We start from the raw sequence: 17,723 nt of genomic DNA, 5'->3' as shown, positions 1-17,723 counted from the left end.
CTGATCGAGTAGCCGACAGCCAGATCTACTGCGGTGCTTTCGGTGCCCAAGCCATGGAGCTCATCCACTAGGTCCCCTCATCTCCTCCCCGCGCCTCCCTCTCCCCCTTTCTCTCATTGATTTGATTCGGTTAAATTTCGCAGGCATGATTCGATTTCGTCAAGTTGGTGGTGCTGCTAACCTGACGAGGTGGAGAAGAAGTGAAAGTGCTAATATTCTCCTAGAGGGGGGGGGGGGTGAATAGGCGAACTTTATGGAAGTCTTCAAAACAGGGATGTTTCAAAGAGAAACGATAGAAATGAACCTATAGATATGCAGTGGAAGGTAGACTACACTAGACAAGCCATAGTCAAGTAAGCAATGTAATGAAAGCACCAACACTATGAGCAGCTAGGTAATATGGATCAGGTAGGAAGATAGTATGAAGCCAAACAGACAATTGTCTTCACTAGGTGCAGTCAAACAGATAAGGCGAGTAGGCAAAGACTTCATGAAGACAAACTATAAGTAAAGCAAGAGAGGTAGGATAGAACCAGTTGCTCGGAGAGGACAAGGGATTTGTTCAACCAGTTCCAGTTGCTGTGACAACTTTACGTCTGGTTAGGGAGGCTGAGATTTAACTCAGAAGACCGCGTCTTCACCTTATTCTCCTTGAGCTAAGAACACTTAGTCCTCGCCCAATCACTATGATAAGTCTTCAAGGGAGACTTCCAAACCTTCACAGACTTCTTTCACCGGCAATCCACAAGACTCTTGGATGCTCAGAACGTGATGCCTAACCGGCTAGAGGATTCACATTCCTCAAGTGTAATAAGTCTTCAGATCACGCGGATAGAAAGATTTCAGTGATGCCTAACACTCTTTGGCTCTGGGTGTTTTGGGCTTTGTCCTCGTAAGGATTCTCTCTCAAGGCTTTTGAGGCGGGGTTGCTCTCAAACGACAAAAGCCATGCACTAACTCTGAGCAGCCACCAATTTATTGTGTAGGCGGTGGGCTATTTATAGCTAGAAGGCAACCCGACCTGATATGTTCGAAATGACCCTGGGTCACTAAGGAACTAACACGTGTTCCAACGGTCAGATTTCAAACACACGTGGCAGCTTGACTTGGGCTACAAGTAAAGCTGACTCATCCAGCTCTGGATAAGATTTGCTCTCATTGTCTTCGCTCGAAGACATAGGATTTGGTTGAGCATCACATCAGTCACTCTGACTTTGTTCACTTGGACCCCACTTAACAGTACAGTGGTTCATATGACTCAACAAAGAAGAAAAGAAAACTACGAAACAACTATGTCTTCGCACTCCATAGTCTTCACGCGATGTCTTCTCATGTCATAATCTTCAATGTGAATGTCTTCATAGACCACCCTTGTCTTCAATGTCTTCACACATTTTTAGGGGTCATCTCTGGTAGGTAAACCGAATCAATATGGGACTACTACCTGTGTTATCCTGCAATTCTCACAAACACATTAGTCCCTCAACCAAGTTTGTCGTCAATACTCCAAAACCAACTAGGGGTGGCACTAGATGCACTTACAATCTCCCCCTTTTTGGTGATTGATGACAAACTGGTTGAAGTTTTCAATGGGGATAAAAGTATGGGAAAGTTTTAGTGTTGTGAGTATTGTCTTCATACATGAGACGAGGCTCCCCCTGAAGATGTGCATATAAATGATTTGCGTTTGAATGCAAATGCACATGGCAGGTTTTGCTTTGTGGAGGCCATAATCAAAGTGTGAAGACAATGCATTATGCATATAAGAAGTAACAAAGATAATGATATGCATAATGAAAAATGGACGTCTGCAGAATGACTTCATGCGGGATTTATCATCGCATCACAGAATAGCAAGTAAAGTAGCAGACGACCATCAAGTTTAAGTGTTACAACTCAGAGAACCAAATGTATCAAAAGCGAGAGTTGTAAGACTTGGCAAAAGTAATGCAGCAAAATAATGCAACCATCCATAAGGACCCGCTTGAAGACTATCAACTCATATGCTTCTCCCCCTTTTGTCAGTAATGACCAAAAAGGTTTGAAGACCTAGAGCGTCTACTCGTTCGCAGTAGGAGCAGGGTCGATGTTGGAGTTTGGTGGTGCATGCGGGCCTGGTGCAGTGTCGATACATGCTGAAGTGGTTGTTGGTGATGTAGCATCGTCTTCATCATCGATGACTCTGGCATTTACAGTGGCTGCCAAAGAGGAGTACTCAGAATCTTCGCGTGAAGGAGTCCGACGCAAGACAACATTCCTGGGAGGAGTGAAATCAAACTTGAATCGCTTTGTAAAGCCATCTTGCTGAAGATCATCTTCAGAACTGAGTAGTGTCAGACTCTTCCACGAACGTCGACAGGTTTCGTGAGTGACAAATGCATTCTTGGTGGCGAGATTGCGAATGCGATTAACATCCATCAAGAGACTCTGCATCTGATGCTTCAGCCAGAAATGATGCTTATTGTGTTTCTGATGCAAGGCCACGAGAAGCTCTTGATCATTGAGAACACGAGATCTCTTCCGAGGCCTTTGAGCAATAGTGCTTTCAGTGGCTTCAGTACGGGCACGACAAGGTGCACGAGTATTTCCAGCCAAAGGAGAAACACGAATGGCAGCATGAACTCCTTCAACATGTTGAGAGAAACTTTGATGATCGACATTGTGAAGATAAATTGCCTCCTTGGCAGGCTCTGGGTATATGGCTTTGACAAACATATCAACCTCTGGCAAGAATATGAGATGGTTGTGTGCAGAGGGCTGATAGTTAAGAGCAGAGTGAAGCTTGATAAGTCACATTACCCATGGAGCATAGAACTTCAGACCAAATATATCTAAGCCAGATGCAGCAAGTTGGCGAATGAAGAAACCCTGAGCATTGAAGCTGATGCCATTGAGAATATAGAAGACCAATGTCTTCATTGAGCCTTCAAGCTTTGCTGCAGAAGAATGTCCTTTGATGGGCCATAGAGTTCGCCTGATAATGTGATAGATGGTGCAAGGCAGATACTCTAGGTCATCAACAAAGAATTCCTTAGGATATTCAACATCTTGTGGCAGAGGCTTCATCATACTCAACATTTGGCTCATGTTGGGCTCTAGCTTCTGGAATATGCTTTCCAAAGCATTGCGGTGAAGCTAACAACCAGGTTCATATAGTTCACCTAGAGTGGGCAGGCCAGTAAGCTCAATGAGATCAAGATCTTTGGCTTCATGGTGCATGAGGGAGTCCTGGACTAGGGGGTGTCCGGATAGCCGGACTATCATCGTCAGCCGGACTCCAAGACTATGAAGATACAAGATTGAAGACTTCGTCCCGTGTCCGGATGGGACTTTCCTTGGCGTGGAAGGCAAGCTTGGCGATACGGATATGTAGATCTCCTACCATTGTAACCGACTTTGTGTAACCCTAGCCCTCTCCGGTGCCTATGTAAACCGGAGGGCTTTAGTCCGTAGGACGAACAACCATTACAACAATCATACCATAGGCTAGCTTCTAGGGTTTAGCCTCCTTGATCTCGTGGTAGATCCACTCTTGTAACACACATCTTCAATATTAATCAAGCAGGACGTAGGGTTTTACCTCCATCAAGAGGGCCCGAACCTGGGTAAAACATCGTGTCCCTCGTCTCCTGTTACCATCCGCCTAGACGCACAGTTCGGGACCCCCTACCCGAGATCCGCCGGTTTTGACACCGACATTGGTGCTTCCATTGGGAGTTCCTCTGTGTCATCACTGATAGGCTTGATGGCTTCTTCAATCAACAACCACGCCGTCCAGGGTGAGACTTTTCTCCCCAGACAGATCTTCGTGTTTGGCAGCTTCGCACTGCGGGCCAATTCGCTTGGCCATCTGGAGCAGATCGAAAGCTACACCCCTGGCCATCAGGTCAGGTTTGGAAGCCTAAACTTCACAGCTGACATCCGCGGGGACTTGATCTTCGATGGAGTTGAGCCACAGCCGAGCGTGCCGCACTGTCACGATGGGCATGATCTAGCTCTGCCGTTGGACAGTACCCTGGAGGCCGCACACAAGTCCACTCTGACCCATAGTTCCGAGCCGACCGCACAGATCGAGGACAGGTGGCTGGACACCGCCTCGGGAGCTGCAACTTCCACGGTGATGGAGCCGAATACTGACCTTGTCCCTTGCAAAGCTCGTGACTCCGAGGCGCCGGACCCCTTGCCGGACTCCGAACCTCCTGCGCCCCTACCAATCGAATCCGATTGGGCGCCGATCATGGAATTCACCGCTGCGGACATCTTTCAACACTCACCCTTTGGCGACATCCTGAATTCGCTAAAGTGTCTCTCGTTATCAGGAGAACCCTGGCCGGACTGCGGACAGGATGGCCGGGATGCGGACGACGAAGAAATTCAAAGCCCACCCACCACCCACTTTGTAGCCACTGTCGATGATCTAACCGACATGCTAGACTATGACTCCGAAGACATCGACATATGGACAACGATGCCGGAGACGATCAAGAACCAGCGCCTACAGGGCACTGGAAAGCCACCTCAATTCATGATATATACATGGTGGACACCCTAAAAGGGAGCGATAACGAGGAACAACGGGACGCGGCGAAGGATAATTCTCCCGAAAAACAACCAAAACGGCGACGCAAGCGCCGCCCCAAGTCCCGCCTCGATAACAACAGCACTCATAGTGACCCAGCCATAGCGCAGGGCAAACCAGTGGGCGACGAACATGCAACCAAGCAGCCATCCGAACAGGATGAATTGGATAATCAACTCACCCTCGGCGAAGACAACAGTCCGGACGATCTCACACCGGACACACCACCGGAGCATAAGAACCTCCAAAAAAGGCTTGTCACCACTGCAAGAAAGTTGAAGAAGGAGAAGCGGAAGCTCAAAACAGCGGAAGACATACTCAGAATGAGGTGGAGCAAAGTACTCAAGACCGCGGACAAATATGGCAATAGCCAACAAACAAAGAGCTACCCAAAGCGCAAGCTGCTTCCCGAACTCGACGAGGAGGCCGTAGAGCCCCCACAATTAAAAAGCAAAGAGGCCGCCTGGCCGGATAGACGACCAGAAGGCAGGCCAGGAGCGGCAAGCGGCGCTGCACACAAGCCAGCACATGACACACATAAATATCTTCGCAAAACGGATGGCCCAGTCAGGTCCATTTATGGGCCGAAGAAGAGGGCCCTAGGAAGTAACATAACACGCCGAGTGTTCGAAGATAACGGCACACCCAAATACAGGGGCGCCGCACACCCACTATGTTTCACCGATGAGGTGCTGGATCACGAATTTCCAGCAGGGTTCAAACCCATAAACATAGAGGCATATGACGGAACAACAGACCCCGGAGTCTGGATTGAGGATTACATCCTGCATATACATATGGCTAGAGGAGATGATCTCCACGCCATAAAATATCTACCCCTTAAGCTCAAAGGGCCAGCCAGGCATTGGCTCAAAAGCCTCCCAGAAAATACCATTGCAAGCTGGGAAGAGCTCGAGGACGCGTTTAGAGCAAACTTTCAGGGGACTTATGTCCGCCCTCCGGATGCAGACGATTTAAGTCACATAACCCAACAGCCCGGAGAATCAGCGCGCAAATTCTGGAACGGGTTCCTCACCAAAAAGAACCAAATAGTCGACTGTCCGGACGACGAAGCCTTAGCAGCTTTTAAACATAATGTCCGAGACGAATGGCTCGCCAGACACCTCGGCCAAGAGAAGCCGAGGACAATGGCCGCGCTAACAAGCCTCATGACCCGGTTTTGCGCGGGGGAAGATAGCTGGCTAGCAAGACGCAGCACCAGCGACCCGAGTACATCCGAGATCAGAGATGGAAACGAAAAACCACGGCGCAGAAAGGACCAGCGCCGAAATAAAGAAAAGAGCCCAAAGAGCACGACAGTTAACGCCGGATTCAAAAGCTCGCGGCCGAACAACAAAACACTTCCCCTCAAGGACAACAGCGACGAGCTATCCAACCTGAACAAAATTTTGGATCGGATATGTCAAATCCACAGTACACCCGGGAAGCCTGCAAACCACACCCATCGAGATTGTTGGGTCTTCAAACAGTCCGGCCAACTCAACGCCGAACACAAGGGGCTCGACGCACCAAGCGAGGATGATGACAAACCCCACCAGCAGAGCACCGGAAAACAGAAGACTTTCCCATAAGAAGTCAAAACAGTAAACTCACTTCATGTGATAACACGAAACAACAATGCGGCACCCGCCAAAGTAGGTGTCGCATGGTCCACCCCAGCGGAACCCCGAGATTGGATGTCAAAACCAATTATTTTCGACCACCTGGACTATTCCAGGAGCATTCGAAATACAGGATGGACTGCTTTGATATTGGATCCTATAATCGACGGACTGCAATTTACACAGGTCCTAATGGATGGCGGCAGCGACTTAAACCTGCTATATCCGGACACAATCCGCAAGTTGGGGGTAGACCGTACTAAAATTCGACATAGCCACACTTCCTTTAAAGGAGTGGCGCCAGGCCCTCCCGCCAAGTGCACGGGCTCCTTACTACTAGAAGTTATGTTCGGGTCACCCGACAACTTCCGACGTGAAAAGCTAATTTTTCATGTCGCCCCATTCAAAAGTTGCCATCAAGCACTATTGGGACGTGAAGCTTTTGTCCGCTTTAATGCAATACCATACTACGCGTCTCTTGCACTTAAAATGCCCGGTCCACGCGGCATCATCTCATTAAAAGGTCGTTCAAGACCCCGGACACGGCTAGAACGAGTCCGGCATAAATAAACTAGGGGCTCCCTAGCCAGACACCCCTTTACAAGGGGCTGTGCGTATGAGCAACAAGGAGCCAATAAAGGCTTGATTTTATTCATTTATTCATGCTCTGTTTTAAATACATTTTCGACACGATTTCTTTTTAAACCAAGTTCCTATCTTTTACATATGAACAGCGTGTTACACCCGTCCAGGATACCGCACAACGGAGACACAGGCACAAACGTGCAGTAGGGACCCGTTGCAAGGATTCTTTTTAGATTAAGACCCTGCGTAAACCTTTTTTACTATCTCTTGTTGCTATACATCCCCTGATTTCTCATCATAACCAGTGAGGAGGCTGACGTTTTGGCATCAGCCGCGTGAGAGGATCTTGCGCGTACCTGGACACTAGGGGCTTAGGGCATTGATGTGCCCGTCATCATAAAGACCCAACACCTCAGGGAGTGTTCGGCGTCTCGAGTTAGGCCTTATATGCATCAGCTTCGAATCATGTCTTTGGTCAAATGTTGGGTTTGCCCGGCTCCTGTGTTTTGCTGCCTTACGTTCCGCATCGTCGGCTAACGCGGCACCAGGAGAACTACTGCGATTGTGCCCCGGTTCGGCCGGGTGAGCGCCTCAGTAGAGAAAGCCGAAAACTGACTGTCATGATGTAGCGAGAGACTGGTCAACCACTCGATCGACCTCAGGAATGTTTAGAATTCCTCCGCTTTGGCGAAGGACCGCTTCCCGGTTAGGCACACACGCGCCCCAAATTCGGAGAGCGCGGTGCCCCTAGGGGCTATATCATAGCCCCACCTTCGAACTCCTATGGCTAAGTGAAAGTGATAAAGCATTATAGTCCGGTTGCCTCGTTTGCTACGCTATCACCTCCTTAATAGGACCAAGACGTTCGATTAAGTGTGAAAACGCGCTATTTCGCAAACACCCCCGCACCATGTGCGTGGGGGCTGAAGCCGAAGACTGCCATCTTTCAGGTTATACACAAGTATACATCAACGGCCGCACAGGAGATGTTTCAATACTTGAACGCACAAGTACCAAAAAGCGCTGAAATAGTAAACATCGTTTTACAAACAAAAACGTTCACTTGAACATGACATTTTTTGAGCACTGCGACTCTATTACACGAGCACCACGCAGAACTTCCCCAAAATAGTGCTCGGCGGGTAACCGGCTCTCGTCCGAACCCTGGGTCGCAACAGCGGTGGCATCCATCTCTGTCCAATGTGTCTTCACACGGGCAAGGGCCATCCGTGCACCTTCTATGCAAGCCGACCACTTCATCACCTTGATATGCGACACCGCCCCAATGAATTGCTGCAATAAGCCAAAATAACTCTTCGGTCTGGGTCTATCCGGCCAGACATGAGCCACGATATCTCTCATGGCAAGTCCGGACAACCTATTCAGTTCAGCCCACTCGGCCAGCCGATCGGTCAGCGGAAGTGAACGCTCCGGACTATGGAATTGAGACCAAAACAGCTCTTCCGTCTTGTGATCCTTCTGACTTCGGAAGTGCACAACGGCATCTGCCGCACTCGCCGCTAAGTCCATATAAGGATCCTCCGGACCCCACAGCTGGCCAAGCTGAGCATACTTTGGATCTGTAAACCTTCGGCGCAGCAGAAAGGGCTTGCCGGCCACAATGTCTCCGGACTAGCGCAGCTCCTCCTTTATAGCCCGCATTGCAGTACGGGCATCCTTGGCCTCGGCGGTGGCCTTCCCTAGGTCTTCTTGCTCCGCTAGGCGTTCCTTTTCAAGAACGTCATTGCAGTCGGTAGCATCTTTCAACTTCACGGCCATTTCGGCCATTTCCTCCCTGCTTCGGCAGTGTGCGGCCCTTTCGGCTTTTAGCTCTTCGGCCGCCCTAGAGGCAGCCGCATCATTCCTTCTGGCTTGCTCCTTGGCTTGAGAAAGTTCCGCCCGAAGGCTCTCCACAGCAGCGGCACCATCTGCATTGAACACACATGTTGTAAGGAGTGGGCTTCGGCTCCCTTACTAGGTGACCACGGAGAAAAAACCTACCTTGTGACTCGTCAAGTCGTTTATTGACCAGCGCGATGTCCGCATCCGCAACGTCGAGCTGCCGCTTTAGTTCGGCAACTCCATCTGTCCGGCTAGCCACCGAACTGTCCGCCACCTACTTAGGAAAGGCGTAAATCAATACCTGGGATTTTGATCCTCGGCACGCTGTCGTTCTCGACACCCTACCGAGTCTCAGGGGCTACTATCTATACAGGGTGCACTTTATGTGTAAAACTGTCTAAGGGTATGTCATTTTTACGTACCTCAAACCTCGCCAGCAAACTCCTGACGGCATCACGCAATCCGCCCTCGGCGGACGAAATTCTTTCAATCACCGTACTCATCAGTGTACGGTGACCTTCTGAGATGGACGCCCTCTCAAGCAGATCCTTCAACTCCCCCTGCCGCACACCAGTTGGTGCCGAATTATTCGGCCCTGCCGGACTCAGGGATACCCTCCGTGATGACACTTCAGGCTCGTCTCGCTCTCCATCATCTCCGGACGGAGTTCCCCCGAAGACGAGCTCATCTGAGAAGGACGGAGATCCGAACTACAAGGTAAAAACTTAAGTTATCCTCAGAAGCACAAATAGGGATGTCCCTTATTTACAAAACTCCCTTTTTCCACTTACGGCTCGTTGGAGGGCTGATTCTTTAGGGGAGACTGTGCGGCCGGAGCCTCTCCGGACGCAGGACCCTCTGGTGAAGATCTCTTCCCCCGCTTGGGGGCTTTGGCCTCCGGGTTTTCGGAGGCGGTCCTCTTCTCCCCCTGGAAGGAGGGGTTCTCGATCCCCCCTCCTCAAACGCCTCCTTGGTTGAGGCGGTAGTTCCTCTGTTCTCCCCTTCGCCTTCCTCTGAAGGCGCGACCTCCAGCATCCTGACCAGCACGGAATTCGGCGCGGTCTCTGGGAGGGGAGCCGGACGCCGTATCAGTTTTGCTTGCGCTATCCACTCCTGTTTAGAGGGTAATTGGTCAGAAAGCGAATCATAGAAAGGCAAAAGAAAAAAAATGGTATGTCCGGACACGGAGCTACTTACTTGTGTATCCGGGCGATTGCAGCTTAGGCCGGCGTCCTCGGTCAATTCCGGGCACGCCTCTCGTGATCCGAAGAACAGTTTATACATCTCCACGGGTGTCGCACCCATGAAGTGTTGGAGAATTCGTGGTCCCTCCGGATTAAACTCCCACATCCGGAGAGGACGACGTTTGCAGGGCAGGAGACGCCTAATCAGCATGACCTGCATCACCACGACTAGATCGATCTCCCTCGCCTGGAGGTCTTGAATCTGGCCCTGCAATAGGGGCACGTCCTTTGATGGCCCCCAGTTGAGCCCTTGGCTGACCCATGACACCAGCCGCTGCGGAGGGCCCGAGCGGAAGATGGGCGGCGGCTTCTGCCTGCTGCCCCTGGGAGCGGTTATGTAGAACCACTCCTGCTGCCACAAGCCGAGCTCCTCCTGAAAAGAGCCCTCGGGCCATGGAGCGTCGGCCCTTCTGCTTACAACCGCCCCGCCGCACTCTGCTTGACGCCCCTCGATCATCTTCGGCTCCATGTCGAAGGTCTTAAGCCATAAGCCGAAGTGAGGGGTAACGCGGAGGAAGGCTTCGCAAAAAACAATGAATGAAGAGATATGGAGGATGGACTCTGGAGCCAAGTCGTGGAATTCCAACCCGTAGTAAAACATGAGCCCTCTCACAAAAGGATCCATTGGGAAGCCTAAACCCCGACGGAGGTGGGATACAAACACGACATACTCGTTGGGCTCGGGGGTGGGAATGACTTGCCCTTTGACGGGCAACCTATGCGAAATCTCGTGAGACAGGTACTTGGCCTCTCGCAGCTTTAGCACGTCTTCTTCCGTGACGGAGGAAGGCATCCACCGGCCCTGTAGGTCGGAGCCGGACATTGTTGAAGGTCCGAAGCGCTCCAATCTGGGGCTCTGAGTGTTGGAACTCGGGGCAAGGAGTAGATTCGATTGAGGATTGAAGAAAAGAAACGAGCCTTGGTCCCGTTATAAAGAAGGGGAATACCAAGAGCCGTCCCCATGACCGTTCGGGACTCGCCTCCGATAGAGGGGGCGGGGCAACGGGCGCGGTTGGGTTACCCACGTCCGTATTGATGGGAATCCCGGAATAAGGGGAACACGATCTCTGCTTCGACAGGACGTGCCAAGGAAACCGCTTCGCTAAACGCGCTGAGGTGGTATAATAAGAAACGATTCAAGTAAAGGCTTGGTAGTGGTGTGACGTCATGCCACAAAATACATCAGCAGATTGGACTTGTGTACATATTATTCTCTCTATGGTGGAATGTGGAATTTATTTTGCAGAGCCGGACACTATCCTGGTGTTCACAATCTTCTATGGATTATTCGGAGGAGGAACCCACCTTGCAATGCCGAACAATATGCGCGCCAGACTCATCGTCATTGAAGCCTGGTTCAGGGGCTACTGAGGGAGTCCTGGACTAGGGGGTGTCCGGACAGCCGGACTATCATCGTCAGCCGACTCCAAGACTATGAAGATACAAGATTGAAGACTTTGTCCCGTGTCCGGATGAGACTTTTCTTGGCGTGGAAGGCAAGCTTGGCGATGCGGATATGTAGATCTCCTACCATTGGAACCGACTTTGTGTAACCCTAGCCCTCTCCGGTGCCTATATAAACCGGAGGGCTTTAGTCCGTAGGACGAACAACCATTACAACAATCATACCATAGGCTAGCTTCTAGGGTTTAGCCTCCTTGATCTCGTGGTAGATCCACTCTTGTAACACACATCTTCAATATTAATCAAGAAGGACGTAGGGTTTTACCTCCATCAAGAGGGCCCGAACCTGGGTAAAACATCATGTCCCTCGTCTCCTGTTACCATCCGCCTAGACGCACAGTTCGGGACCCCCTACCCGAGATCCGCCGGTTTTGACACCGACAGTGCACATTGCCTGTCATCCACTCAAGGACCCAGGTTTTGATGTCCTTGTTGTAGCCGCGGATGTGAAGTGTAGCATAGAATTGTAACAGAAGCTCTTCATTCCAATTTTCCTTGTCGGTCACGAACTGGAGAAGGCCAGCATCTGCGAAGAAGTCTAGGGCTTCTTCCAAACAGGTCAGACTAGCAATGGCTTTGCAGTCAAGACGCATATGAGAAAAAATGCGCCCTTGATTGTATAAGACACAGGAATAATAATTACGGTGCTGATAGCTCCAGAACCGATCAGATGAAATTCTGGGCTTTGAGTACGGGTTCTTGGCTCTATCAAAGAAAGTGTTGTGTTCAATGAAGCCATTTGCCTTGAACGATCCTGGCGCAGATGCAGTACCTGGAAACCTTGGCAGCCTTGGTTTTTGCTTCTGAACCTGAGGTCTGTGCTCCGCATGATAATCAAATTGAGGTCCGGGAGCAGGCGGAGAAACCAGAATGGGCCATCTGACAGTGACAAGCTCGCCTTGATAAAATGCTTGCTCAATGGTGTGTGGCCTTGGAGGCGGTACAGGAGCAGAGGCATTGATAATGGCTTCAGGCTATACATGGGTGACAGGTGCGTCATTGGCTTCAGACACCCACTACAGGTGCCACATTAGCTTCAGCCATGACAACATCATTGGCTTCAGTCGTGTTGTTGGTGGCTGCCTCAGTATTTTCAACCTCCACTTGAGTAGCTGGAGGGTCGGGCATAGACACGTTCTCCTCGAGAACATTTTCTTGATTGGTGGGGGTGTGTGGCAACACGCTGTTCTTCTTCATGGGGTTCTTGATTTTCATCGGCTGATGCAGCCGATATGTCTTCAGCAGCTTTGGCTTCAGACTCAGAGACAATCACAGTAGGAGTGGCTTCAGGAAACACTTGTCGTGCTACTGAGTTGGGTTGCACTTCTCCTGCTGGATCGCTCGACACAACAACTTGTGGCCTTGGTCCTTTGCGAAGCCTACGGAATGCAGACGTTGCTCTTGGAGTGGGAGTTGGATGAACCACATAGTCATCATCATCAAGCACCGGAGTGGTGCACTACTAGGAAAATGCTTATACATAGAAGTTTACTAGTAGCGTTTATTTGTGTCCCCACGCTACTGGTAATTACCAGTAGCGCTGTGTACAAAGCACGCTACTAGTATGATTTAGCAGCAGCGTTGGTTTTTTTTGGGCACGTTACTGGTAAATAATTCTCGACCGTGCGCCGCGGACAAACCATAACAATAGCGTGGGTCGTAAACCTACGCTACTGCTAATTGGATAACCGTAGCGCCGGTGAGACACCCTGCGCTACCGCTAGCACAGTTCGTCAGTCCCACACCAGACCGCCCCCGATCCATTACCCACCCCACCAACCGTCCCATGACGAGTGCACCTCCACACCGCACCCATCCCCCCCGATACAGATTCCCTCCACCTCCTCTCCTCTCCTCTGCCGCCGGGATCCCGGTTCTTCTCCGATCTGTCGTCCCCGTCTCTCCCTCTCCCCGATCAATGGTGGGATCCTCCATCGTGTACACGTCCTGCAGGCCGCATGCACGCGCATCCTTCCTTCACCACCCAGCCGACCAGGCCCATCTCGGTGACAAGCCCGGGCTGCTCCCCGACGGCAGCGGTGACGGCAACTCCTCTCGTCTGAAAGGGTGCGGGGAGAGGTGTGTGGGCGCCGAGATGTTTGCGACGGCGGCGCGGTGGCAGCAAAGAAGGGGAAGCCCAAGATGGCGCCGATCGAGCTCACGACGGCGCCGGAGCAGGCACAGTCCATCACCCGCACCATCTTCAATGTCGTCAAGGAGCACGGGCCCCTCACCATCTCCGACATTTGGGAGCACGTCAAGGTACTGCTGCTGCTGCTGAACTTGTGCGAGATTCATCTCCGCATGCAACCTGTTCGACGGAATGTCTTTCTGGCAACTTGGCTAGACGGACAGTGTCTTCTCTGTTCTTGCAACGTCATTTTAGATTCCTTGTCATTTAGAGCGTGCCTTGTGTGTTCATTTTCTTCAGGACGTAGGCCTGAGAGGTTTGACAAGCAAGAGGCAGATGAAGATCATGCTGCGGTGGATGAGGGAGAAGCAGAAGCTCAGGCTCATTTGTGACCATGACGGGCCTCACAAGCAATTCCTCTACACGACATGGTTCACCAACCCCAAGAATGCGCCACAGAGGCCCAAGAGGGAGCTCAACAGGGAGAGCCTAGTAGCGGCGTGGACGAGACGGAGGAAGCGGTGTACGAGGTGGTGCTGCGGCAGGCCGCGAATGGTGGAGGACGTGTAGGGGCGGAGAGCAAGGCGTGGCACAAGGCGCTGGTTGTGATGCAGGTAGTGGACACCGTGAGGATCCCGCCGCTGGCGGTCCGCCACGGCATGCCAGGCGGCAGGGTCGAGCGGTACTCCCTGGTGCTGTCCGACGGCCTGCACACAATGGAGATCAAGCTCATCACGCCCCTAAGGCATCTCGTCAGGGACGGCTGTGTCCGCCGGGCCTCCGTCGTGCGCTTCCTCTGGTACTGCAGCATCTTCGAGTAAGACTATGAGATCCATTAGACCATTATAATATCCCTCACTTTGCTCGCATATATACGAGTCAATTAGTGGTACGTTCATGGCCGATCCGGCATATAAATATATATTCCTTCTCGTCTTCAGCAGAAAATTGGGTACTTAGTTGCATGTATTTGAAATTATAAATGTGCCACTTTAGTGTTAGCAGATATGTCCAACTAAGTTGCACACAATTATTTTTGTGTTCTTATTACTGTTGTAAATTATCAAGCTTCAAACTTTATTGAATGTCGACTAGAATTAATTTTCCATTAGTTGTTCAATGATTCTGCTTGTGTACTGTGTTCTATGTGACAACCTTTACAATTGGAGGAGCACATTTAGTCCTTGTTCCTATCTCCAATGGTGTTGTAGCCGATCATCATGGCGAACCCTTAGTAGAGTTATTCTGCCAAATTAATTATTTTGTCTTTGCAGTGCTCTATGTATCTCTTGTCTGTTGTATGTTGGATCTGTAATTTTCTAAATCCAGTACTCTAGTATCTTTTGGAATCTCTCCTAGGCCCTTAATTTTCAAGCTGGAAGTTCTAGTTATTGATATTTCACTCCGCAATCTCCCTGTCACTTTGCTGCACACATACAAATTCTTGATTACTGTTTGGAATTCACTTGTCACCTGTAAATTGTCAAGAAGATTTATGTCTGTTACTAGAGCTATAAACCTGGTTACCTCATAGAACTTGTCGAAAGTCAAAGTTATAGACTGCAGAAAAAAGTTTTATGTGCACCTGCTGCTGCTATTTTATTTCTCTTGTTCTTGTGTGTGACAAGATCACTCTAGTAAGTATGATTTCCTGCACATTCTGATTGTTCATCCTTCTCATGTAGGAGTAATAGGTTAACCAAACACACGGCTACAGGGCACCATGCTATAAGTCGTTCCATCTACTGGACTCCAAGTGATGGCTCTCCATTCAGATGTATTCAGTGGTTTGGCTATTGTGGTCTCATATCTGAATCGTGCGTCCTGTCTACCTGCCTTGTTGTCATCAACATAGTTGGGTTCAAGATTTCACAGACCTGAATTGTCACCAAAAAGCACCTGTCAATTACATGTAGTATCTTAGAAAAATCTTCTTGAAAATTGTTGAGGTTAAGCGTTAGTCTGATGGCGTTGGTTTACCATGTGACTGCAGTTATTGTACACATTTTAATTATGTTGCTAGCCTTTTTCAAAATATTTCTCAAAGCAACTTGATGCAACCTGACCCTTCATCATTGCAGGGACCACTGTTATTATTAGTGGACTTGGTATCGGCATCCTACTACAGTTTGACAAGGTCCACCTTCCCTTCCACTACCACATGCATACCTCTGTGAACAGAACTCGTCAATCGAATTGATGTTCTGCAACTGCAATCAATCACCAGTAAGCATCATCTAGGTGTTTTGATCCTGTGTGCATGGTCTTGTTATTGTTTCAGTCAGTGTGCCACGCGTTGGATAAGCATGTCAAGAGCAGGGTGTACTTCAAGGTATGTGCCAACACTCTTTCTACCTGGCACGACATAGCTTTTTTTGAAGACCTTCGTTGTCTATTTCCCTATCCATGCAACAATAAATGTTGAACAGAATGTTAACTGTGAAATATTGCAAGCATATATAGCTCAAATACACAAGTATAAATTTCTTGTATGCACCAAAACAACAAGATAGCATGAACATGTATAGCTAGGGTATGCATTTAGTAGGTGTCTTTCCGTTTTGAAGATTCATAATAGACTAAAAGAGATTGATAAATGAAGAAAATACCCTATTGGATCTGCACAAGAATGTGAACTAACATGTTTTCACTTTCCTGGCGTGGTCGCAGAGGTGATCAACGCAGACTACCACGACCCGGTGGGCGTCGTTCTCTTCAACAACTTGGAGGCGGATTTTGACATGAAGCCCGACGACCGCGTCACACAGATGATTGTCTAGGTGATTGCAATACCGGAGGTTGTCGAGGTGGAGGACCTTGACGTCACCGTCCGGAGGTCGTCGAGACAGAGGACCTCGACGCCACCATCTCGAGGTTGCCGAGGTGGAGGACCTCGACACCACCTTCTCGAGGTTGCCGAGGTGAAGGACCTCGACGCCTTGGTAGATACATTTAGAGAAGTGGTCATGTTAGGTTGGTGGTGGAATGCTAGGGAAGGTACCCACCTTTCGGTGACAGTTGTGTGCATCTGATGTATAAATGATATCTTGTGATCTTTTTGAGTTGAGATGTTCAATGTTGTATCCATGAATGCTGCAAGTGCTAAGATGGTTATGTGACCTTCTTTTATTTTGCCTCGGATGTGTCTTGTATTCCATCCATGAATATAGCATGTAAGTTTTTTTTTAAAAATCTAATTACTTAGCAGTAGCGTGGGGGAAGAATGGCATGCTACTACTACTTAGAATAGTAGTAGCGTTGGGGAAGAATGGCACGCTGGTAGTACTTAGAATAGTAGTAGCGTGGGGGAAGAATAGCACGCTACTAGTAGTTAGTAGTAGCTGTATCGCGGGGCAAAAAACGCGCTAGTGCTAAAATTTAGCTGTAGCGTCTTAGTAGTAGCACGGTTTCCCGCACTACTGCTATGAAAAAACCAACGCTACTGGTAGTGTTTTTCCTAGTAGTGGTGACTTGAGTGGGGAAGTACTTGGTGAGCTTCGACTTGGAGTATCTGGTTGGGGGCGATCAGCCCATGATGCATCCTGAGCAATTGGCGTCAAGGGACGACCAATGCTGATGATTTCGCAGTTCGTGAGAACAGGCGATGATACCATATTGTGCTCGATCTGAGGAAGAACTTCATCATCTACTACATTGTCTTGGGGACCAATGTCTTCAGCTGCGGTGGGGTCAACAGTTGGAACTTCTTCAGCTTCAGGAGCCTCTGTGGAAGCAGGCTCATGAACAACTAACTGATGCTCTTGATGGGTGGATGCAGGACGAGCAACTGATAGGGGATCAACAAGAAGGGGCTCTGAAGGAGCAGCCTGATTCTTCTTTGAAGACTTTGTCTTCCGCTTCTTTGTCAGTGGAGCATCATCAGAAGCATTCTTGTTCTTGCGTTTTCTGGCTTCGGCCTCGGCTGTCCTTGTCTTCTTCAATTCTGAAGCCACTGTGGGGACCTTAGGCTTCGAGCATGTCATGCTGGCAGGGAAGACAATGCGAGGTGCTTCTTGTCTTGATGCCTCAGCTTGAGTCATGGTGGGCTTCTTCTTTTTGGCAGCCATCTTGGGGTTGATGCTTGGACGCCCAAGAGCCTTGCGCTTTTCAGCTTCATTATGAGCCTGAACACACTTGGCAGCAAGGTGTTTCATCCGCTCCTTGAACCTTTTGCTTCTTCACGTTTCTTGTGAAACGCCTCCTTGAGATCATGCAACATCATCTTGAAGTTCTGAACATCAGTGACACTGAGCTTG

The 17,723-nt window shown here is 49.7% G+C and overlaps 1 protein-coding gene and 1 pseudogene across 3 annotated transcripts; both read left to right on the top strand.

Annotated features, from left to right (window-relative positions):
* The first annotated feature begins 13,144 nt into the window (after window positions 1–13,144).
* Window positions 13,145–14,073, top strand: LOC119319988 (annotated as a pseudogene).
* Window positions 14,074–14,107: 34 nt separating this feature from the next.
* LOC119326542 lies at window positions 14,108–16,494 on the top strand. Of its 3 annotated transcripts, XR_005158034.1 has the most exons (5): window positions 14,108–14,284; window positions 15,153–15,284; window positions 15,549–15,604; window positions 15,749–15,799; window positions 16,138–16,494. XR_005158034.1 is itself a non-coding variant. In XM_037600178.1 (3 exons), exons 1-3 carry the CDS (start codon window positions 14,127–14,129, stop codon window positions 15,565–15,567), a joined length of 309 nt encoding a protein of 102 aa, XP_037456075.1. In that variant the 5' UTR covers window positions 14,108–14,126; the 3' UTR covers window positions 15,568–15,699. The 3 variants fall into 3 exon arrangements, 2 of the variants coding, with proteins under 2 accessions (XP_037456075.1, XP_037456074.1); XM_037600178.1 differs by lacking the exons at window positions 15,749–15,799; window positions 16,138–16,494 and having other exon boundaries at window positions 15,549–15,699; XM_037600177.1 differs by lacking the exons at window positions 15,749–15,799; window positions 16,138–16,494 and having other exon boundaries at window positions 15,153–15,699.
* Window positions 16,495–17,723: the final 1,229 nt, after the last annotated feature.

This window comes from Triticum dicoccoides, chromosome 6B (assembly GCF_002162155.2).
Source record: "Triticum dicoccoides isolate Atlit2015 ecotype Zavitan chromosome 6B, WEW_v2.0, whole genome shotgun sequence".
In the NCBI taxonomy this organism is placed as follows: Eukaryota; Viridiplantae; Streptophyta; class Magnoliopsida; order Poales; family Poaceae; genus Triticum; species Triticum dicoccoides.
Note: the sequence above shows the minus strand (reverse complement) of the source record. Positions and strands in the feature narration are given on the sequence as shown.